This window comes from Polyodon spathula, chromosome 3 (assembly GCF_017654505.1).
Source record: "Polyodon spathula isolate WHYD16114869_AA chromosome 3, ASM1765450v1, whole genome shotgun sequence".
Taxonomy (NCBI): Eukaryota; Metazoa; Chordata; class Actinopteri; order Acipenseriformes; family Polyodontidae; genus Polyodon; species Polyodon spathula.
The window spans coordinates 25,220,619-25,245,070 of NC_054536.1; the positions used below are offsets into that span (position 1 = coordinate 25,220,619).

Genomic DNA, 24,452 nt, shown 5'->3' on the forward strand with positions numbered 1-24,452 from the left:
GATTAGCACTTACCTTTGACGGCCTAATGACACCATAGGTAAGAGTCTGTGAAACCAGTCACAGATGTACGCTTTGTCAAGCACGAGTCTGTTGAAAACTGATCTGATATGAGTTCGTGATACAATCAAAATACGTTTAGCCTATTTTTGGAAACCATAGGACAGCAGGCAATTCGGCAATAAATGTGGCCCCTAGGAAATAATAGACCATATTCAGATGGGCTAACTATATTTTATTTGATTTCCTTACAACCTAATAGCAGAGCTAATAGCAGTGTAATGCACTTAGCCACATTTCACTAATGCAATACACTAGAAATCTGACCGGACAAATCCATTGGTTTCAGAGCCCAAGAGAACTCTAAAACATTTTTATGACCGCAAAATATCAATGTACATTAAACTCAATGTTGAAAGTACTGGGTACATTGTTCAGTATCCTACTGGGCTAAAAGTTTATTTTCTTTTTGGATATTCTTCAATTCCATAGCCTTCATTTATCATCAATGTACATAGGCAATAATTAGGCTAATTTAAAACAAGTTCCCTACCTGGAGTTAGTGCACAGTTTGTCAGTAATCTAGAAACAGTTCTAGAAAGAGAATGTAATACATAACCCAAAAACTACATAAAACATATTCTACAGTTGGAATTTGAAAGAGAGCACCTATTCATCTCAAAATCAATCCTATTTCACCATGTCACATTTAACATCTGCACAAGTTTATAAATACATAAATAAACACTGTAAATCTAATCCCTAAACCAAGCGCACGCATGCGCGTGCGTGCGTGCATGCGTGCTCTTTTTTCTTGTTTCAAATATTGTTGGGAGGCACGCCTGATCATTTTCATTACTCCACTGACCACAAACTGGATCATAACAAGCATTTCGATACATACAGTATGGGATAGATATAATCCAGATGGCCACTTAAAACAAATGTACATTGTCAATGTGAAAGTACAACAGCCCTAGCAACAGAAACAAAATGTGAGTATAGAAGACCATACTCTTTTCAGTTGTCACATTTCTTTCACTTTTCCCAACTTGCTTTGCTTGAAATGCTTGTTAAGTGACAAAGCAATTTCTGAAAAAAAAATCTAGTAGAGCTTAGTTTTGTTAATACATGCATCAAAATCTAAACAGTCAAAAGTAAGTGAATCAATCCACCAGCCGATTTACTTTAACATGTATCTACTAAATAAAACCAGAAATGTTTATTTATTTTTTTAAGAACAAAAACCAAGCATTCACAGGGGCATAATATAAGGGAATGGAACCTGCAACTGAATGGAAAATAATACAAAACACTGTTTATATAACCCTTTAAATATGAAGTCAGCACCTCAAATGGTGTAGTTAGTAAATAAGACAGTGTGGTGGTTGCTGCACCAAGAAGCAAAAAGTGTAATGTAACTTTTAACAATCTGCATGGCTTTTATGCCACATATTTTATCTGGTGTCAAGGTTCCTTCTTGGCAGGGTGAGTCACATTCCTCTACAAACTAGATACTGGCTGGCCTGACCTCTGTCGGGCATACTATCTACCTGGACAGGTTACTAATCCATCTGGAATCTGTCTCGCACATCGAATCACAGTGACAGCCAGAACTGGCACCTCCATCAAGCTGGACAAACTTTTTTTTACTGAAATAATTGGACTTCTTTGTGTACACCTACAGTTCACATTTTCTATTTTTCTGAACTGTTATTATTTATTTTCTTGCTGTTTTTGTATCCTCCCCTAAAACAAATTAAAAACCTCTATAAAACAGGTAATCAAGCACGTATCATAGCCACAAAGGAATGACGTATTCGGTGTGCCATTTGTGCCAAACAATAAGATTAAAGACAATACACTTCAGTTTCTGTATTTGCTGAAAATTAATTCAGTTAGTGTCTGAAAATAACTACTGTACATATAGTGAAAACGGTAAGTGTGTTACACTAATAAGCAGATTTAATGGTGGTAATGGGTCTATCCTAGTACAGTCCTTGTCGGTAGTCTGATATTGTTGACTTTGAGAATTTAACAAATGTCAGATTTTTGTGCAATCCACACACAGTTCATATAGCTTTCTACACAAGTATATAAATCAATTACAGTAACTTAACTTGTATCATAAACTCATATATGACAGCCAAGACAGTTTGATCGTCTCGTGTTTTTTTTTTTGTTTGTTTGTTTGTTTGTTTTGTTTTTTAGTGGGCACCATCAACAGTCCCTATGCTGCTTAAATCTGAAATTATTCACATTCTACGCCACTGACAAAATGCACACGGTAGATACTTACTCTGCCTGGCATGCATACATCAAGTTACACAAACAAGTCTACACGGAGGCAGACAAATTTGAGTTGGTAAACTGTTAACTGGCTGTTCCTACAGTAGGTAAAGTCAGGTTTCATTAAAACTGCAACGAGTGAGAAACACGAACATATCCCATGATTCAGCTGCTGAAGGCTTTCCAGAACATGTCAAATAAATACTGTGTGTGTGTACATTGGGAAAATATGAACACATAAACCATTTGTTAAATACACACGGTAACACAAAAGGCTTTTTAAAAAAATATCATACTGCTTGTCAAGTTGTCTCGATTTGTAATAATGTGTTTTCTTTTCAGTCCCTACTTCAGTGTCCAGTCTGAGTCTGGGCAAAGCCTAGTGACAGCACTGCCGACCGTGCTCAGAAGATACACAGAACAACAAACTGATTAACAAAAACCGGACCACAGACCCCGTATCTTTCTAACACCGTTCATACCCGGTAGTAAAACTCAATTTTTAATCAGCGGCTACTCCGTTTGGTGGAAATAATGAAACATTTGTACTTACAGTTTGAAGCTCTCATAAGCAACCGCCATCTTCGCTCCAGCAGGACTGTCTGACCTCAGTGACGTGTCAGAGAGTTAGAGGCGCGGCGAAGGCTGTTTCCAAACCCTCCTGAAGAAAGAGACTCAGTTTATGAATTGTAATATCATTTGTTACCCCCGTTTACCGTGAGAGAGATTGGGCTCCGCGGATAGTCGTTGAAGATACAAACCCCGGGCACTTAAAAAATATTAAACTAAAAAAGAAATTTGAATAAGCATATTATAATTTCTTTACACGACCAATGGGTTCTTAAGGACCCAAAAGTTTAGAACGGGCATTTAATCAAGGAAAAGTAAGCAGAATTATATTTATTTTTTGTAACACCGTTGGTATTAAAAGGCATCTTACTATTAACTTTATGTCATTGATAATACTATTAGGTAACCTTGCACTGAACGGTATTAGCAAAAGGATGGTGAAAGTAATACACTTTTAAAAACATTAATGCAGTAATGCAGAACTATCAACTCTCGCTTATTTGCAGGGACTCTCACATTCTTTGAACACTTCGTTTCTCCCGTATTTTGTTTAAAAAAAATACTGTTAATCGCCTTTATGCAAGGAAACCAAGTCACGTGCTTACTGCAATCGCTAAGTATACTTTAGGACCCCAGCAAGCCCTGGCAGGCTCATTCAGTGCCCGGGGGAAGCTTGCATACTTGACCTTCAAGAATGGCATCGTGTGCGAGAAGCACAACGACGATTTAAAAAAAAAAAAGACACACTTTCTGTAAACCATGCAGGATTTATTTTAATAGTGGGACATGGGAGCAAGAATTTTTTTTTTTTAAGGTAACCAAGAGATCACAAAAAAAGCCTCGAGTGACGCGCAGAAAACCAGCGGTTCATAACATTTTTTGTTGCCAAAGGAAAAACGGAGATTGTCACATATGCAGAGACTTTTACGTTTTGTGACCACGTCCTTAACTACTATGAGGACATCAAGTTTATGTCCTCGGCAGTGACGTAACTAGACTATGTAAACTAGGAGGGGAGAGGAGGATTGGATACAAAGTGAGAGGCTGCGGCTCCTATGATTGGGCGTACAGTTTTTAAACAGGGAGTGGGAAGGCGAGAGACGGCATTTAACACTTTTACACCAGAATGTAGTATGCTGGATTGTTATGGTGATACTGTATTATGTAATCTCGTTTATATTAGTTTTGTATACTGAAGACGTTAAACATTAATTCGATAAAAAGTAATTCTCTGTTTCTACAGTGTAATATGGAAACTGAACTAGTATTTCATGGAAAATCGTTTGTCATGATCATCGTTTCTGCTGAACTGGTTTCCTGTAAACTGTCAACAGTACACGCGTTGCCCCAGTCGTCATTACTTGTATAAGTTTGTTTACTATCCCACATTCAACACTGCTTCCTGTGCAGAACACCACGCAGTTTAAACAGCAGCACCGCTCCTAGTCTTTTGTTTTGTTTTGTTTTAGTTCAAAACTGACAAGCAGCAATTAGGCGCTGGTAGCGACAGAAACGCGTTAATGCTTTAGCATATAAGGGTAAACTAGGTGACCATGGTATATTACAAAATGTTGCGGTTTCAAAACCTTGGCGATATACACACTGTACACCGTGACATCGCTAGGAGCAACTCGGCTCAGACAGAGAAAGTTACTTTATTTGCATATTGTAAATCATTCAAAATTGAGCTCCAGAATTCATTTTTTTGTTGGGCTAACACAAGTCACATGGCATAGTCAGAAAGACTTTCGCGAGAGAACTTGCAAAATAACTAAATTCTTTACTATGTTACTTCACTGTGTGATGACAATAAACAAATAAATTAATTTATATGACAGCACAATATTATGAACTATCCACACAGCATGAATTACCACGGCTCATTCTGGAAAAGTTTATTTTTCTTTTAAATTATTGTTATTACAGCATTAGCAACAATATGGTGCCTGAGCAACAGTACTTGAAACTAATATAATCAAACAATGAGCAGACCTTCTACAGAGATTGCAATAAACAGATTCCCACACACGCCAAATTACTGTAAAGTAACACAAGTACATATACTAATAATTACTTTCAACTGACTGTTCAATACTGAATATAAAAGCATACGCTCTTGTAAACAATCCGAAAAGGCAACGCTACAAATGGTAAATGGAATCAAATGTCGATTTTATAAAACAGGTCAGAGAGAACTAAATAATTCGAGTTATTTATTTTTCGTTGCAGTTTTGTTATAGTTATTATTAACGAGTATGATTTATTTTCGTTATTAGACATTTTAAAAACAACACTGGCGTTGACTCGGCAGAATCCGGTAAGTGTCTCTAGCCATTCCCTGAAATCATGCACACCTCGACTTGGTGGTTTGATTTATTTAAATAAAAAAATAAAATAAATAAAAACACACACACACACATTTGATAATGCAGTTAATAGTAGCACAATTCGCACGACCACAACTTCAAATATTGTAGTTCGTATTGCCCTGATAGCAGCAACATAGAGTGCCAAAAACGGAGGCACACCATGATTGGCCGAACATTTGTTCGTATCCAGCAGGTCAACAAATCACAATGTATTTTAGATAGCTGCTTATTCTAAACAGAAATACCAAGCAGTCAGGTAGACTGCCGGCTGTATACCCTTTTGACTTCGGCGAATGTTCAGTGGTTATGACGCTGGTTGTGACTTCAGCAAATCTACGAGTGGGTTTCCAGACTCACACATTGCAAAGTATTCTGCAGGAAAGAAAGTCAGAAAGTCACTCAAATAGTGAAAAATAAACGTTTCTAATGCAATTTCAGCATCAACATTGCTTTAGAAATTCATATGGATTGATAATATGTGTTTCTGTATGGTGTTCGTTTTACGAAAAAATAGAAGATAGTTGACAATTACTATTGGTATAATACGTCACATGTGCAGTAGCACGCTGTTGTGTATTTATGCATTTTTTTTTTTTTTTAAATGATGGACTCGTTACATTTCGAGGGCGGGTTCTTGTTAGAAAGTAGGGGCCATAAGTTGTCCTTTGATGACGAGGTCAGTGTGCAGCAGCAAACTCCGCCTTCGCTTAGGTTGTGTGATGAAAGCAACACCGCCAAATGTGTGCTTTCATGTAGTGCAAAATGAACTACAGTGGAGCTGTTACGAAGTATTGGCTGCTGCGGCCAAGAGAGAATGGGATTGTGAAACATGATTGTTTTCTGTTACCGTTAGAAGGAACACCGTATCACAGTCTATCATTATACTATGTAATAAAATAGTTGTATGTCTATTTCTTATTTAGGTATTCGCTTCAGTTTAGGCTACTAAGATTTCAGTTTACAAAAGCTCCCTTACTTTAAAAACTCAATGTTAGTATGGGTAGTGCCTTGAATACTGAATTATTTGCCTACATATACAAAGGTTTTATGTTTGTTTTCCGGCGGGCCAGTGGCGCAATGGATAACGCGTCTGACTACGGATCAGAAGATTCTAGGTTCGACTCCTGGCTGGCTCGGTGTATTTTTTTGTTGCTTCATTTAAAATGAATATTATAAATAATTACTGTACCATTTCATCAGTATCATACATAATCATTCTCCAAATATATTACAATGAAAAAATAGATTAGAAAAAAACATTATTTTCAAATAAGTTACGGAAATTAACAATAACAGCATGATTTTCAAAAAGGGCAAAATAAGCAATAGGTCGCAAAGTGCTTTCTAAAAGCTGATTTGGGTCATTTCGTATCTGACTTACAAAGGGTTTAGATAAAACGAGCCATGAATTGACTTGTTGACGCATTAAAAATATAAATCAAGTGATGTGGTTACATTAATCAGACTTTAAAAATAATTTTGCCCCTTTTGAAAATCATGCTGTAATCCGCTTATTGGTTTTGTTTGATAAAACAACGTTTACTTTTGGCATTTTGCTACTTAATAATAATAATAATAATAATAATAATAATAATAATAATAATAATAATAATAAAAATACAAGTTGTACTAGATACTAAAGTTATAGTAAGTGGATACTACGCACTGTAACTAGGGGTAAGCCCTATGTTTATCGACTGACTCAAAGCTCCTAGTGGATTGAGACAGTGTAATGAGGGTAACCCCAGTTATGTTTACTGCGATAAAAGTACATAGTCACAGACAAAAGTACTGTCACTTTATGCTTATGATAACACAGTTCAACGTTCAGCAACATATTAACAAACTGCATTTAGTAAGGGTTAAGCACTTTTTCATATAATACAAATCAAAATACATATTTTCTAGTAATTAACAAATAATTGTTATTAAATAATAATAATAATAATAATTTAAGTATTCCTTCATGACAAAAGTGTTGATGCTGCTGCTTTAGTATTTCGTGTATTCTGCTTTTGCTTTTATAATGGATTTCAGTTTTCAGGCATTTATAATAATTCTTAACCCATGTGTCACATCCACACATTTCCTTAATCTCAGACAGACTAGATACACTATGCTCGGCTACAACTTTTTCAGATCAGTCCAAAGCATTTCTATTGGATTGAGATCTGGTGATTGCGAAGGCCATTAAGGAACTTTTAGCTTCGATTTCTTCAAGAATTCCAGAGTTGACTTAGCCATATGCTTTGGTTCATTGTTGTATTAACAATCAGCCTACAAATAGATGGTATCATTGTACTTTGTAGAATGTTTTGACACTTGATTGCATTCATTCAGTCTTTGCATATTAATATCAAATTCCATACTTAACTGTAGGTACAGGCTTTCCCCTTTTTTTCCCAAACATACTGTGGTCCATTTTTGGGGAACGTTCTATTTTAGTTTCATCAGACCAGAGAATTTTGTTGAAGAATGATTCCTGTTCATATTTCTTGGCACAAGACAGTTTGTTTTATGCATTTATATAGTTCTTTCATGCACTATCCCTGATGCTTCTAAATCTTTCTTTAAGTCCTTGGCTGTTAATCTTGGATTTGTTTTACCTATTCGGATGATTCTCCTCCCTGCTGTACACATCATTTTCTTTGGATGCCCACTCCATTCAAGCATTGTATTCTGTGATATTCTTGATTATTACTCTGATTGTGGATTTTGATATTTCTTTGATATTGTTCTGTAGTCATTTCCTTTGTTGTGCTCTGCTACAAGTGTTTTCTCCACCACAAATCCACTCCTTTTGCCACATATTTAATGTTGGAAATAATTTTCAGTGAATTGACTTTAAAATGCAGCTTAATAGCTGTGTAATGGTTTTTATTATATATATATATATATATATATATATATATATATATATATATATTATATTATTTATATTATTATATTTATATTCCATTATTACATACTTTAAATTTAAAAGTGCCAATACTTTAAGCATGAAAACGTTTTGAAATATTTGAAATTACTTGTTAAATTGCTAGAAATTGTGTACGTTGGTCTGCCATATTAATCACTGGAGAATGTTCACTAGATGCTTGTACAGAATTTATCATGTTTTCTTGAATCATATTAGTCGTTGACAGAAGTATTGACACCCTACACTTCATACAAGATAAAGAAAAAAGGTAAATACAAGCATTTCGTGAACATTAACCACTAATTAATATGACAAAGAGCAAAATACACAATTTCTGGCAGTTTAACAAACAATCTTAATTTTTTTTTTTTTAAAAAGCACATGTTATTAGATGTCTTGGAGGCCGGGCTCTAAGTGTCAATCAGCAATCAGCTGTTTTCTCAATTACCTCACAGACAGTCCTGGGTAAACTACCATGTTTAAATTTACAGTAATACTGGGACATACCCAGCACTCCAGATAAGGTTTTGGGTCTAGGAGTAACTTACCCTCCAATGTTAACACAGAGAGTAAAATGTATTTTCAGGGGATAAAATGCAACATTACCTCAAAGTCACGCGTAACCTTGATAAATACTTTACAATCTTTAATGGCACATTTTAACATTGTATTCTTAAACTCAGTGAACATGTTAAAACTTCAATATAAAGCCACAGAGATAAATAAAATAAGGAAATGCATTAATAAAACAGTTAGTTTACTATTATAGGCACCTTTTTTTTTTTTTTTTTTTTCAGAAGTTGCCTCTAACAATGATTCCAGACAGCTGTATTTGCAGCTGGACTGGGGTGTTTACGCTTCAACCTGTGTAACTTCAAATTTCTTATTCTTACTGTGATTGGCTGCAAAGACAACAGGGCTAGCCAGAGACTGGATAATGTTTGTTGGATTGCTTTTTTTCTTGTGTACAGTTTCCTAGTAACTGAAGACACTATTCTGGGAGATGTAGTTGTTAGTGGAAGTTTTAGGGGAGGCGGACATTAAAGAACAGAACGTGCATATTTACTACATGCTCAGGAGTTATTTTATTTCAAAATCCAATCAGTCCAACTTATTCTAAAAAAAACAAGCAGCCATTGGTTCAGTCTGTAATGCATAAATCATAGATGTATTTCTCTCTCCAAGCACCTTTAGAAGAGGTTTTGTTCGTCAATATTTATGAGATGAGGCATGTTGTTATAGACATAAGCATAAAAGACGATACAACCCCTACCAAATGTGTTATCACAAAAGAAGCAGCTGCAGAGTTTTTCCAAGGCCTCACCTGATGGAAGCGTGGCTTGAAGCTGTTAGTGAAGTGATGATCCGACATGTGATGTACGATTGTTTTGTTTATTTCATTACAATTGTCAACAAAACCTTTTATAATAAAGTAGCGCACAATAATGGAAAACAATCAAACTAATAGAACATTTGATGTAGTTCCACTTGTTCTGAAACAAAAACTTCAAAATACACATTTCAAAATGATTAGGCTTTGATAGCTGTTACAATTAAATAGTTTATTTTTAGATAACATCTTTGCATACCTCATACTGTAATATTAGAAGGAATGTTTGCTCTCTTGTATCACAAACACCTGGCTTTACTGTTAGCCTGTATATTGTAACTGATAATGCAGAGATATTGAAGAAACATAGATCATTGTTAAATCGCTATAGCACACGATTAACATTCTCTCATGATTTAGTCATTGGTTACATTTCAATGTTAAACATTGAGAAAGAAAGAAGCTTCAAAATGAATCTTTTTACTTGTTTTACTTTCGTATTGCAATTACTGCAATAGTGTGTTGCTTCTGAGAACTCTAAGACTGAGTTCAGGGGCTGCTCTTCTGTTCACATTGCCTGTCATCGATCTATATTACTCAGGCTAGATCACACAAAATGCCGTTATATTAGTAAATGCCAGCACCCTTGTGTAATGCATCTTTAAATGCCACTGTTGGGATTCACAAAAATCACTAATTGTATTTTTCCCAAAATATATAACTTTCATCTGTTCCTACAAAGTCACACAAATTGAGAATATTATTTTGAAACAAAAAAAAGTAGGAAAATAAGGCAGCTTAGGCCAAATCATGGAAGTATGGAATAAAACAACACTACTGTTTGTTCTCAGAACTATTCATTCTCATTCATACAACAACTGAGAGGGGATAGGGTCGGCTTTTAAAAATAGCCTACTATTTTTCTGAAATTGTAATAAGATACAAATAATTATAACAAAAAAAATATATATATTTTTACTCAAAATGGGGGCTGTGGAAACTCAAGCCTTTTTGTAATTTAACATCTTTGCATGACAACTAGGATTAATATATTAATGAGCTCTAGCTAATAACCAATAATCAAGCCCAAGCTTATGCATGTTTATCATCTTATCTACTTAAACCAGCAATGTACTCACACTCAGCATGACTAACTAATACACTGTACTAAAGTTTTGTGTAAAAATATGCATTTGAAGAATAATATATTTTATTAAGTTTCTTTACAAATAAAAAGGAAACAAAATAATATAAAGTCCTCTGATATTTGATTTGGTTCAGTCTCCCGACAGTGAAAGTCAACAGTTTGTCATTTCCTACACCAACCAGGTATCCCTTGGGAGAAGTTAAACTGCAGTACCAGAGGAGACGTCTCTATACTCCTTCAGTTCATGGTCACACTCATGCTTACTCTTGGGTTTTTTGTTGGTGTTGTGCACTCAAAACACTTAGTGGTGTAACCACCAAATCAAAGTACTGTAAAACAAGAACATTTCACGAGAAAAATGTTTGCTAATTTCGTGTTTATTAAAAATATTCCTCAAAATTAAAATGTGCCGTGAAATATATTACTCATACATCTTCCGTACATTAAAAGAAAAAAAGAAGCGCAAACATTTAAGGCAGCAAAAATTGACCTTGAAGGCCATTAGCGAAATTAAGTTGCCGCAAAAAAATTCTGTTTTACAGTAATCTGTCACTTTGTTGTGAATTAACTGACAGATTAATCTAATAGGTGACACTTTTGAAACTGAACTTTTGTCCAAAAAAATTTTAGACAAATACGAACTGCTGCATATCCTAAAGGCAGTTGTCTGTCTTGGTTGGAGAAAATCACCATGGAAGCCAGAGACAGCCATTTGCTTCCACAGCAGTGCAAGCTCACAGTGATGGTGGGCCCCGTGTATTGCTGGGATCCAGAACAATGCCTTTTTAGGTCTAGAATAATGAATACAAAGATCAAGCCGGTTCCCTTATGAGGAAAACATCAATAATTATTATTATAAACCACTGCAGCGCAACTGACCTTAATCATGTTAATCTTCTCATTTTATGTAATTCAGCAGCAAGGCTGTTTCACCAAATTTGCTACTGTTTCTTAAACCTCTATGGTGAACTGTACATTTTAAAAGGAACACAAAACTTATTTAAGCTGTGTCAATAAACCATTTGATCATTTACTGTTGAGACCTAATGCACTCATTCAAAGAAATTCATTTACATCTTACTTGTTATCCAACCTTTAGCAACAATCTGATGTTTTTATTCCATTCAACATAGTGTAAAAGGGTTAACTATCTTAGCAAGCGCACCCCTTTCTCAACCCTCCAGTCTATGTACTACATTCAGGGCAGACTAGACAATTCAAGCTCAGGAAAAGGGGTGCAGTCTTGAGGTATGTAGAAAAGCATCCTGGTTTAGTGAGACCTGAATCCAATGGCTAGAGTCTGGCTGGAGATGCGACTTCTAGAACTGATGCTGGTAGACTGAGGAAGGCAGCGTCGAGGTCCCGTTGTCGATGTGCTTGAGGTGACAGGAGTGGCAAAGCAGGTGCCCATCCAGAGGGAAGCAGCGGTGTCCTTCCTCATCATTCAGTTCCATCTTACAGTCCTGCACAGAGCAAACACACCTGTCACCGCTCCATCTATCAAGGTCAATATTGTACACCAGAGGTTTTCAAACTGTTGGGTGCGCCTCCCTGGCCCGACAAGGTTATTGGGGGGGGGGGGGGGGGCGGCACCAATACCTGACTGGAAAATATATTCTGGCGATTCTAAAAGCTCTGTAGTAAATGGCAGACTGTGGGCCTCCAGGATGATGGACTCAAACTGCCCAGGCAGGGATCATGTTTAATCTGACCAACCCCCTGTTAAATCTGACCAATCCCTGTCTACAGAGCTCTTGCGAAATAGCGGTTTAAGTTAAACGTTGTTTTGTTTATTTCCAAAATAAATAGTACATAAAAGCTGACAAAAAGCAATTTTTTAATTTGTTTTCATTCCTTGCCATTGCTGTTTTTTCGCAGTGAAATTTTACTTTAAACACTTCAAATACAGCAAACGTGGAAATGGCATTGTAACTTGTAAACACTGGTTTGGTGAATCTTTCATCCGCTTTACATCAGTGAATTTAACAACGCACCCTGTAAAACTTTTCAATAGAGGCTCAAGAGCTGCTGTATTGATTCTGTGTATTTTTTTTAAAATACTGTACATATTAATCTCACATACCACACAGAGCTCTTTTTCATTTGCCATTTTTTTTAAACTGTCGCACAAATTCTGGTAAGACGATATATTTTGTTAACAAATAAAAAAAATAAAATAAATAGATTTAGATATACTTGCAGTTTATGAATAGAATAGGGTCCTAGCGTAGAGTTTTAACTTACAGGTTTTACTGCAGAAAACAGACAAACGACGGTGCAACATTTTATTAAATTAATATTTTATAAAGTTATAGTTGGGGGGGGGGGGGGTGTTGGTTGCCACTCTGTCCTTGCATTCATACCCCTAGAACGCTAGGGGGAGATTGGGGTCCGAATGGCATGCCCGGGTTTGGTGATGGTGGGTGGAGGGCACGGTTTAATGTAAAGAGACAAATGGGAGTGTGCGTCCGAGCGCAGTTATGAGAGTGGCAAAGGCTGTCTGAGTGACAGAGAGAGAGAGAGAGAGAGAAAGATAGCACAGAGATTGGTTTTTACTATTTAGTTTTGCTTTGGCGTGGTCCTTAATTGTTTATTTATCCTGTGCTAATAAACCGCTGAATTTGAGCACAAAGCTACTGCCTGTGTGAAGCCTGCTTTCATTTTACACGTAACAAATTTTTCTAAATATTCTACTGGTTTACTAGAATCTCTGAAGGGGGGCCCAGATCTACACATATAGTGTACACTGCTTTGCAACAGCTGTTTGGAGTAAAGGGATTTGAGAGATGGAAGTTTAAACTTTCTAAATGTATAGTGTTTCATTTGAATAATGTGCAAAACAAACAAAGTTACCAGTGATAATGTTACTAGCATTTTAGAGCACTCTGTACCATGAAAAATGTGATCCCCCATAACCTCATCCATACATGCAAAAATGTAAGTTTGACACATGGATGGGCGGGTTTCTCCATACATCACCAGATTGTGATGCTTTTCAATAACGTGTGATAATGAATGTCCTACAGACACCTCTTTATATCCCCAGACAATGCAGAGAATGGAGCCCATGAATAATAAGGGAAGCTGAACTGCTTGCACTAACCTCACAGTGGTAACACTCCACGTGATAGTTTCTATCCATGGACACGACACGGATAGTTTCGTCAGAGCCCTGCAGATATGAAAGAAGAATGATATTCACTTGAAATAAGAGATTATCTTCTCTGCTTTATAAGAGATACAGGAGATGAAGCAGAAAATCAGAAACACCTGCTGAAACACTTGATAGAGTGTATGGTGACCACGGGCAGCTAGAGTACAGATTTTATGCGACAGGTTTGCAAGGTGACTTTATTGACCTGGGAGAAGGCACCATTCTTCAAGCATTACTGCCTACAATTTCTTAAGGGAAGTCTGTTCTCCAGACTGGTGTCACATCTGCTGTCTTGCCCATCATGACTAAATCTGACCTAAACAATGCAGCTGTTATATAGCACAGAATATGTGCGGTAGGCCTTTTGCACGACAAATTAATACCTCAGTCATGCAATTTCTAATTAATACCTCAGGTCATGCATTTTTGAATTTTAATTCTAAATCTGAAGAAAGCGATAGGATCATCTAATTGCAGTTTCAGTGTTGGGTAACAAAAAAGCTTTATTTAAATATTTGTTTAGTGTTTGTTTATTTAAACTCTGGAAACGTGTGTCCCATAGCTTTTAGTCAACATTCCACAGCACACGTTTCTTACGATTGATTATAAGAAATAACACTTACTGCAAAGGGAAAGAAAGAATCTCCTTTTTGCTCAATCTATTTTTAGTTTTTCTAGATGGAAATTCATATGCTTAATCTAATAAGACTTGTGTCTGAGATTATTTCTGAGACACACAACATAATACATTTCAAAATAAATATAAATTATTACCAGGACAGCTGTGATCCACTGTGGACAGCATTACAAGGAAACAATACCCTCCTCTCCACTCTCAATTGGTCTTATTAAGAGTGAAACCACAGGGTACTCAAGGAACTTACCTCAGAGGGCAGGATTGGCTGGCCACAGGCTGCACATTTTGGTGCAAGGACTCTTCAAGAAATATAAGAAAATTATTAGGACTAATTATTTTATGAAGCACATACAACTATCTGAATTGATTGTAACTGAGGCCAGACAAGAAGGTGTAACTTAATCAAGCTTCTACAGTAAAAAACTCAAAATGGAAGGACAGTATGCTGTAACCAATTGAATAAGTGAAACATGACATATCCCCTTTTGAGTCCAAACCACTGATTGATTAAAATCTGGTCAATATCTGATGTTTTGTAGATTGTTTTTATTACTTTCTCGCCTGCAGGTGTTTTTACCAAATAGAGTGGAACGTCTTTTGCCATCGTCAAGCCCTAAGCCTCTTTTCACACAAGAACTGCCTGGTGACAGAGCCCTGGAGACAAGGCCCAGTCTAAGGTAGTCTCTGACCAGCAGGGGTCGCTGCAGCCCAACGATGTGAACTATCTCCACTTGATTTTCCTGCCTAAAACATGTGAACCCCACAGCCAATGCAGTTCTCAATGTGGGTCTGCACTCCAAGCGATAGTGCTGCAACTAGGTGAGCCACCAGGGAGACGTGTTCTGATTCAATCACAATAATGTTTAGTGAGGTTTTACTACATGCTTACAGATATGGCTGTTGGCAAATAAAAAGGAAATAGAACTCCCTGAACAGCAAGAAGCAGACTCTGATTCTGCTGCACATGGCCGTGAGGTTCTATTGTACTGCTTCCTGAACTTGAAATCAGATTTAAAACAAACTTTACATTCAATCACAGTTCACAATCATCAGTGATCCAGGTTTATTATTTATCATGATGCCCAAGAAAACACAATACAGTCACTAGATTCCCTTAAACGTGTGTCATATAAAACAGCTTTGGTCTCATTGATCTGTGGTTTACCCTGTACCTCTGTCCAAGTTTACAGAAAACATGTCCCGTAGGCTTTTGGGACTTTTTCCCCACCGTTGAGGATACTTGAAATAGGTTAAAAACCATCCAAAAGATAATTAACTGCAAACACTCATTATATTCATATTTACATCTAACATAGGAGTATATCCATACAATTTCAATAATCATTGTCCAAAAAGATGAATGTGAAAGAATTCACTGGAAATTCAGTGCAGTATTTTTGTTTTTGTTTTGTTTCAACAAATGAAGTATTTTGAGGGGATAATCTGCATCACAAAGCCAAGGCAGTGTGGTAAAACTGTCAGTCTCAGTTCAAGAGCTCTGAAGGGAAGCTGTACCAGACTGTAGCCAAAGACAATTTTGAGAAAAATCAAAAAAATCCAACATGGTATATTTCTACTTTCATTATATACACCTTTTTATTAAACACCACTCCAGTTTGCCTTTTTATAATCTACCAATTGCTTCCATTTGTAGATATATTTGCATGGCCTTTTATCATACAGTTGAGTCTGTCTAACTGATCTAACTTGACGTACAACAGCAGCATTCAGTCTAAAAGCAGATGCAATATAAAATATTCAGATAAACTACCTAACATTTGACATACTTTAACAGAAAACAATACACCACATAGTTGAGGTGGTTTCATAACTTTGGATTCACAAAGGGTGCTTTTTTAAAGTACAGAATGGCTTTCATTTTCACTAGGAGTAAATCTTTTAAATGCTCAATCTAAATAGACTGTATTGTATCTTCAAGGGATGATTATGGAGGTGAGGGCTACTGCACTACAATGGGGATGGAGACACAGCTGGCTACTTGGTGTGACGTTTACCTTGATCTGAGTAAGAGGAGAACCATGCATTGGAGGGGTGTGTTCACAGGGGAGGAAAAACACAACCAAACATGGTCAGTACAGTACAGCACACAGGTATTCATCGAAACACAAACACTTCTGTCCCTGCCTAGTTCTGAATAGGTGTAATTAAATCCAACATTAGAAGTCGTGTCACCATCAGAATGTATTGGTACAAACTAGCCTTCTAACTTTGTAGAGAGTGTAGTTCTCACATTCCAACTGTTTAAACCACAACACATTCTATATAAAACGAATAAAATACATTGAATAATAAAATGTTCTTGTTTGTTACCTCAGCTTTTCAATTGGTTTTATTTAGACTGAATGACTTAATACAGTGTTTGGTGGTAAGCTCCAATCCTGTGAGTGCGCAAGAAATACACTCACTGTGATTAGAAGTAGCCACACAATATATCTGGATTTGCAAATAGAGGTCATAACTACAATAATCTTGTTTTCTTTATAATAATAATAATAATATGTCTTGTAATTGAACAAAAACAGATTAAAAACATTATTTTTGAGCAGTGAGCATACAGTCCAACTAAGCTCTGGGTAAGTGAGCACAGCTCTTACTTGTGGTAATCTCGGACACAGTATATCTTGTTTTCAGTGTCCACGGTGAAAGGCACACCATCCAGCCCCTCGTTACAGATCACACAGCGGAAACAGCCCGGGTGATAGGATTTCCCCAGGGCCTGAAGGATCTACAGAGAAGCAGATAAACAAAATTGGAGGATACAGTCCAACCAGTGTCCTGACCATTGAAATCCTGCCACATCCAAGTAACCTTTCTAATGCTGGGCCTGCTCAGGGAACACCTACTTCATACTACTGAGTACTGCATCCATGAGGCCTGTTGCCAGAAAGGTCATATAGGAAGCAACGTTGACTCCCTTTCACCCTCCCAGCCATTCAAAACAAGATGGGTAGAATCATGCATAACACACACAAGATATTAAAAAAGGAAATAAATATTAGGCAAATATAGGAGATGTTAGATATACTTTTCAGGTCTGTATGGGTTTCCTTAGTTTTATTTTTTGTTTTGACTTTCCTGGAGTTAGGATGCAGAGGGATGTAATGTATGTATGAATGTGTCAACAAATCACCTAGGGGTCACCGTGTAGCATAATACTGAATGTGGAACAGAGGGCCCTGCAGCTTTAATTAGCAAAGAAACAGAGGCCTGCTGGGAACACAAGAAAGGTAACAAAAAGTGACAACAGTAATGCAGACCAAGCAGGAGAAGGAACAGAACATCTGAAAAGTTCACAACATCAGACACTTACCATGTCCATTATCAAGTGCCCACAAACATTACACTTGTCTGCTGACTGCTGGAAACCAGAGTACTACAAACAAACAAGAACAGTGTTAATGTATAAACCCTGCTTGTTAACATGTACTACAGTATGGATGATGAGGAGTTGTAATGATGGTTTGGAGACGCACTGAGTATACTCACCAGGAAGTCCTCCTCACAGTACACCTTCCCACACACATAATAGAAAGCTTTGCCCCGGAGTCGCCTGTCTGGGAAGAAAAGCAAAATAAACAAGTCTGTCAAAAACCTGGCTATCAACGTTCAAAATTAAAAAGTAGCTAATAGTAAGACGAAAAAGTTAATGATGATGTATAGCAACAGTATGTATAGAATAATATAAGAAATGATAATGAACACCTACATAAGAAAAGTTACAAACGAGAGGAGGCTATTCCGCCCAACTTGCTCATTTGCTTGTTAGTAGCTTATTGATCCCAGAATCTTCTTGAAGGATCCCAGGGTGTCAGCTTCAACATTACTGGGGAATTGGTTCCAGACTCCCATGTGACCCGTGGTCCTAGTTTCTTGTTTCCCCTGGGTCAACATTGTCAATACCTTTTTGTAGCGAGGTGACCAGAACTGAACACAACATCCTAGACTAAGTCTTACTAATGCGTTGTAAAGTTTTAGCATTATTTCCCTTGATTTAAATTCAACAGTTTTCACTGTATATCCAAGCATTTGTTGGCCTTTTTTATAGCTTCCACACATTGCCTAGTTGAAGACATTTCTGAGTCAACAAACTCCTAGATTTTTTTTATAGACTCCTTCTTCAATTTCAGTATCTCCTGCATGGTATATATAATGTACCTTACACTTTATTAAATGTAATTTGCCATGTGGCTGCTCAGTTCTGAATACTGTCTAGATCATCATGAATGACCTTTGCTGCTGCAATGGTTTGCCATGCCTCCTATTTTTGTGTCGTCTGCAAATTTAACAAGATTGCTTACTATACCAGAATCTAAGTCATTAATGCAGATTAGGAATAGCAGAGGACCCAATACCGAACCCTGTGGTACTCCACTGGTTACCTCACTCCATTTAGAGGTTTCTCCTCTAATCAGTACTTTCTGTTTTCTACATGTTAGCCACTCCCTAATGCATGTGCATGCATTTCATTGAATCCCTATTGAGAATTAATCTTTTATGCTTTGTTGAAATCTTTCTGGACATCTAAATAAACCATGTCATATGCTTTGCAATTATCTACAGTTGATGTTGCATAGGTAAGCAAATACAGTGTTTTTATCATGGTAAAGTATTGTAGCGATTTGGACTATTTGTGTTGTATTATATGGTTTTGTGTCGCTGTTTCGTGTTTTGTCAGTGTCCTGAATGCCAGTGCATGTGAACGAGTGCACCTGTGGGGTGGGGGGGAGTGTGATAGAGTCGTGGTCCTAGTGTTCTTTTGAATGTAGTCCAATAACATGTTTTGTTATGTCTAAATGTTACATGTTTTCGCTGGGTTTTGGGGTATAAAGGGGCAGGTTGCACGCTGCTGTGGGCTGTGTCATCAGAATTTAAAAAGTGTTTTTCCAGACCTGCAGATGGATAAACGCACTACAGACAAACATCCCAATAAATCCCCAGAATATCAAGAGGTTTTGTTGAATAATGTTAATATCAACTGTCCTCACAACTGGATAAGTGATTTTCCAGTTATATGGAAACATGTAAAAGTGTAACATATGTATGTTACTGTATGGTTGCAGGGGACAACAAATAAAAAAAAGGTCATCTTGCTATTACAATATTATAGGATTCAGCCAGTCTGTCGGGTTGTGTGAACTACAGAATTCTGCGAGATACAAAATGATCAATGGATTTCAAGCAATCTCACGCTCTCCCCCCCAAACAAAAACACATTCACTGGCATTGTTTCCACATTTGCTGGTACACTGCATAAAAATGAAGACAGATGTGCCTCAATGTACTCTGGGAAAGTACATGTACACAGGCTCAATTCATCTCCATGAAAGCCCAAAGGAAATAAGAAAAAAAAAAAATTTCAGGGGAAGTGAGTGGAATGTTAAAGGTGAACCCAGCCAAATTATTCAAATAGCTGCCTCCTTCCTGGTCATATTCTCCTCTCTGTGTAAACAATAACAAGACTGCTGTCAAGAATCCTGGAAATCTGGGGTGGGGGGTTGAAGAGGGGAGTTCCTGGACACTTATCTTTTCCTTGTTACAGGGGGCTTTCAGACAGTAGAAAAAAAGGTGTAGCATTTTAGATTACGGAACATACAGTTGTAGTTAAATGTTTACATACCCAAGTGGAAATTTATAATTTCTTGAAATTTCTCAAAAACACTGAATTTTAGGAAAAATCTTTCATAGCACAAGTTTTGCTTTTGTTGATGATGAAAAAGTTACAAGAAATAGATGTCTACAATTATTTATTTCAGCATTTTTTTTTTTTTTTTTTTTTTTTTTTGCAAAACTCCAAAAATGCTAAAAGTATTCATACCCATTGATGGTATGATAGTATTGTCTACAAGAAGCAGCTAATTCTAGAAAAGTCTAGAAAATGTTGGATTGTAGGTGAACATTCTTAGAGAGTATAAAAGGGTTAGACATAACGGCAGTCTTCCCAGCGACAGCGAGTGGAAGCGACAGCGAGTGGGAGAAGTACAGCGTGGAAAAGTACAGAGCAGTTTCGAAGCAGAAAGGAGAAATTGCATCTTGAATTGCTTTAATCAGAAAACAGAGGACATTGGGGAAACACAGCCGCGTGTGTTTTTCTGATAACAAACAAGCTGAAACTCGGAGCAGCTGATTCAAATTCAGCGCCGTTTTGAGACACGGGCGAGGGGAGGAGCCGACAGCACAGCAGAACAACGCAGTTAAACGAGGCAGTCTTCCCAGCGACAGCGAGTGGAAGCGACAGCGAGTGGGAGAAGTACAGGCGTGGAAAAGTACAGAGCAGTTTCGAAGCAGTTTGAAAGCAGGTTGACGGCTGCAGAAGAAACTAAACTTCAAAAAAAAAAACCCTCAACATGGTCTTCAAGCCAGTAATCTGTGACACCTGCTTGATGTGGGAAATCCGAGAAAACCCAGCGGAGCTAAACCAAGTGTGCGTAAAGTGCCGCACGATCCAGGATTTGCATAAACTAGTAAGCATGCTAGAAATGGAGCTGGAGGAAGTGAGACAGCAACAGGATCTTGAGGAACTGGCACACCCACAATTCATGGAAGTCTGCATCACCCCTAACAGACTGAAAGCCACCAGGGAGATAGAAGGTCAGAACAGCTGGGTTCAGGTAGGCAGAAGCAGGCAAAAAAAGAAACTTCGTCAAACACCACCAGAAATCAAAACAACCAACAGATTTGAGTCACTTCAGAATTTTGATGAGCAGAACCAACAACAAGAGAATGAAAGGAACAACATCCAGGACCCTATTGACAGTGGTGACAAGACAGTAAAAAGAAGGGAGGTCATGATTGTTGGGGACTCCATATTGAGAAACACAGCAAGTTCAATTCGCAGTTTGGACCCCCTTACTACAACAGTGTGCTGCCTTCCGGGAGCCTCGGTCAAGCACATCACTGAGAACGTGGACAGGCTCCTAGAACGAACAGGAGACGACCCGGTAGTAGTCGTCCACATCGGTACAAACAACATTGGAAGAGACAGACCAAAATCCCTGCAAAACAAATTCAGAGAGCTAGGAAGGAAATTAAAAGAGAAAACCAAAACTGTGGTATTTTCTGGTATACTACCAGCACCTTGCAAAGGACCATATGGACAGCTGGAAATAATTAATCAAAACGCATGGTTGAAGACGTGGTGCACACGGGAAGGCTTCACCTATCTTGATCATTGGACCACTTTCTACAACGAGGACTATCTGTATAGACGGGATGGACTGCATTTAAATAACAAGGGAACTAGTCTACTTGGAGAAAAGATCCTCGAGCAGGTTCAGAAGCATTTAAACTAGAAAGGAAGGGGGGAGAAATCAACAAAAAAAACAGAAGGGAGACCGCATCAAAACAAGAACAACAACTCAGGTAAGACAACCATTAAATGTATTTATCTAAATGCTAGAAGTATCAGAAACAAAATTCTAGAACTTGAAGCTACTGCACTAACAGGTAACTATGATGTGATAGGTGTTACTGAAACGTGGTTGTCTGAGAGTGATGGGGACGAATATAATATTTGTGGGTATACACTGTATAGGAAAGACAGGCAGGACAGACGAGGAGGAGGGGTAGCGCTATACATAAGAAACAGTCTTGAAGCCCAGGTGTTAAACCTGGACAAAGAAAATAAAACCGAATCAATATGGGTCAGAATAACAGACAAAAATTCAAAAGGCATAATAATAGGAGCATGCTATAGACCGCCAGATTCAGACGGTGAGCAAAATAATCTGTTATACAATGACATTAGAAATGTGTGTAGCAAAGGAGAAGCCATACTAATGGGGGATTTCAACTTCCCCCAAATAAAATGGGAAAACCCGGTGGGTAGCGCGAAGGATGAAATAGAAATGGTGGAAATGACAAATGACTGCTTCCTAACACAATTTGTCAAGGCACCGACTAGAGGGGAGGCATGCCTTGATTTAGTCTTTTCAAATAACGAAGATAGAATAACTAAAACAGAGGTCAGAGAACCACTGGCAAACTCAGACCACAACATGGTCTCATTTGAAGTGTTTTTTAAATCCTCAAAAGTAAAGACTAAAGCTAAGGTTTACAATTTTAGAAAAGCAAACTATGAAGGCATGAAACAGAGACTAACAGAAGTAGATTGGAGTAAAATAGAGAAAACACCCACAGAAGAAGGATGGTTGTTCTTCAAAAATTAGTACTAGAGGCGCAAAACAATTATATCCCTAAAGTAGACAAATCTAAATGTAAAACTAAATTGCCAAAATGGTTTAATAGATCAATTAAAAAAAAATATTCAGCGAAAAAAGGCACTTTACAGAGCATTAAAAAAGGACCAAAAAGAAAGTACACAGAAAGAGTACACAGAACTGCAAATGCAAGTCAAAAAGGAAGTTAGAAAGGCCAAGAGAGAAATAGAAATGAACATTGCTAAGGAAGCTAAAACCAATTCCAAAATGTTTTTCCAATATTACAACAGCAAGAGAACATTCAAAGAGGAGATTAAATGTTTAAGAGATACAAATGGCAAAATCATAGAGGAAGAAAAAAAAATAGCAAATATGTTAAATGATTACTTTTCACAAGTTTTTACAAAGGAAGATACTGACAACATGCCCCACATGTCATCCAGTTCCTATCCAGTTTTAAATAACTTTAGCATAACTGAGGCAGAAGTGTTAAAGGGACTAGGAGCTCTTAAAATAAACAAATCCCCTGGGCCGGATGAGATCCTCCCAATAGTACTCAAAGAAATGAAAGAAGTAATTTACAAACCGCTAACCAAGATCATGCAGCAGTCTCTTGACACAGGGGTGGTACCGACAGACTGGAAAATTGCAAACGTAATACCGATCCACAAAAAGGGAAACAAAACTGAACCAGGTAACTACAGACCAGTAAGCCTGACTTCTATTATATGCAAACTTATGGAAACTATAATAAGATCCAAAATGGAAAATTACCTATATGGTAACAGGGTACTGGGAGACAGTCAACATGGTTTTAGGAAAGGGAGATCGTGCCTAACTAACTTGCTTGATTTTTTTGAGGATGCAACATCGATAATGGATAATTGCAAAGCATATGACATGGTTTATTTAGATTTCCAGAAAGCTTTTGACAAAGTCCCGCACAAAAGATTAATTCTCAAACTGAACGCAGTTGGGATTCAAGGAAACACATGTACATGGATTAGGGAGTGGTTAACATGTAGAAAACAGAAAGTACTGATTAGAGGAAAAACCTCAGAATGGAGTGTGGTAACCAGTGGTGTACCACAGGGATCAGTATTAGGTCCTCTGCTATTCCTAATCTACATTAATGATTTAGATTCTGGTATAGTAAGCAAACTTGTTAAATTTGCAGACGACACAAAAGTAGGAGGAGTGGCAAACACTGTTGCAGCAGCAAAGGTCATTCAAAATGATCTAGACAAGATTCAGAACTGGGCAGACACATGGCAAATGACATTTAATAGAGAAAAGTGTAAGGTACTGCACGCAGGAAATAAAAATGTACATTATAAATATCATATGGGAGATATTGAAATTGGAGAAGGAATCTATGAAAAAGACCTAGGAGTTTTTGTTGACTCAGAAATGTCTTCATCTAGACAATGTGGGGAAGCTATAAAAAAGGCTAACAAGATACTCGGATACATTGTGAAAAGTGTTGAATTTAAATCAAGGGAAGTAATGTTAAAACTGTACAATGCACTAGTAAGACCTCATCTTGAATATTGTGTTCAGTTCTGGTCACCTCGCTATAAAAAAGATATTGCTGCTCTAGAAAGAGTGCAAAGAAGAGCGACCAGAATTATTCCGGGCTTAAAAGGCATGTCATATGCAGACAGGCTAAAAGAATTGAATCTGTTCAGTCTTGAACAAAGAAGACTACGTGGCGACCTAATTCAAGCATTCAAAATTCTAAAAGGTATTGACAGTGTGGACGCAAGGGACTTTTTCAGCCTGAAAAAAGAAACAAGGACCAGGGGTCACAAATGGAGTTTAGAAAAAGGGGCATTCAGAACAGAAAATAGGAGACACTTTT

General features: G+C 37.3%; 2 protein-coding genes and 1 non-coding gene across 5 annotated transcripts in view; 1 reads left to right on the plus strand and 2 right to left on the minus strand.

Annotated features, from left to right (window-relative positions):
* LOC121312897 (phosphatidylinositol-3-phosphatase SAC1-B) overlaps positions 1–2,936 on the minus strand; it is a 29,681-nt gene extending 26,745 nt beyond the window's left edge. Inside the window, exon 1 of the mRNA XM_041244792.1 lies at positions 2,841–2,936. Coding sequence (XP_041100726.1) covers positions 2,841–2,869 — 29 coding nt within the window. The 5' untranslated portion in view covers positions 2,870–2,936. The remainder of the gene's footprint in view (positions 1–2,840) is intronic.
* A 3,353-nt stretch (positions 2,937–6,289) lies between these two features.
* Positions 6,290–6,362, plus strand: trnar-acg. Its single transcript has one exon. It is a non-coding gene; the product is annotated as a tRNA-Arg (tRNA).
* Positions 6,363–9,524: 3,162 nt separating this feature from the next.
* LOC121312899 (LIM domain-containing protein 1-like) overlaps positions 9,525–24,452 on the minus strand; it is a 30,731-nt gene continuing 15,803 nt past the window's right edge. For 2 of the 3 annotated variants that reach the window (XM_041244794.1, XM_041244793.1), the window contains 7 exons: positions 17,922–17,989; positions 17,746–17,808; positions 17,030–17,160; positions 16,430–16,435; positions 14,662–14,713; positions 13,727–13,795; positions 9,525–12,086 (listed from right to left, as the gene is read on the minus strand). In XM_041244794.1, the coding sequence (XP_041100728.1) occupies positions 11,943–12,086; positions 13,727–13,795; positions 14,662–14,713; positions 16,430–16,435; positions 17,030–17,160; positions 17,746–17,808; positions 17,922–17,989 (533 nt within the window). In that variant the 3' untranslated portion in view covers positions 9,525–11,942. The remainder of the gene's footprint in view (positions 12,087–13,726; positions 13,796–14,661; positions 14,714–16,429; positions 16,436–17,029; positions 17,161–17,745; positions 17,809–17,921; positions 17,990–24,452) is intronic. The other variant, XM_041244795.1, reaches the window with a different exon arrangement.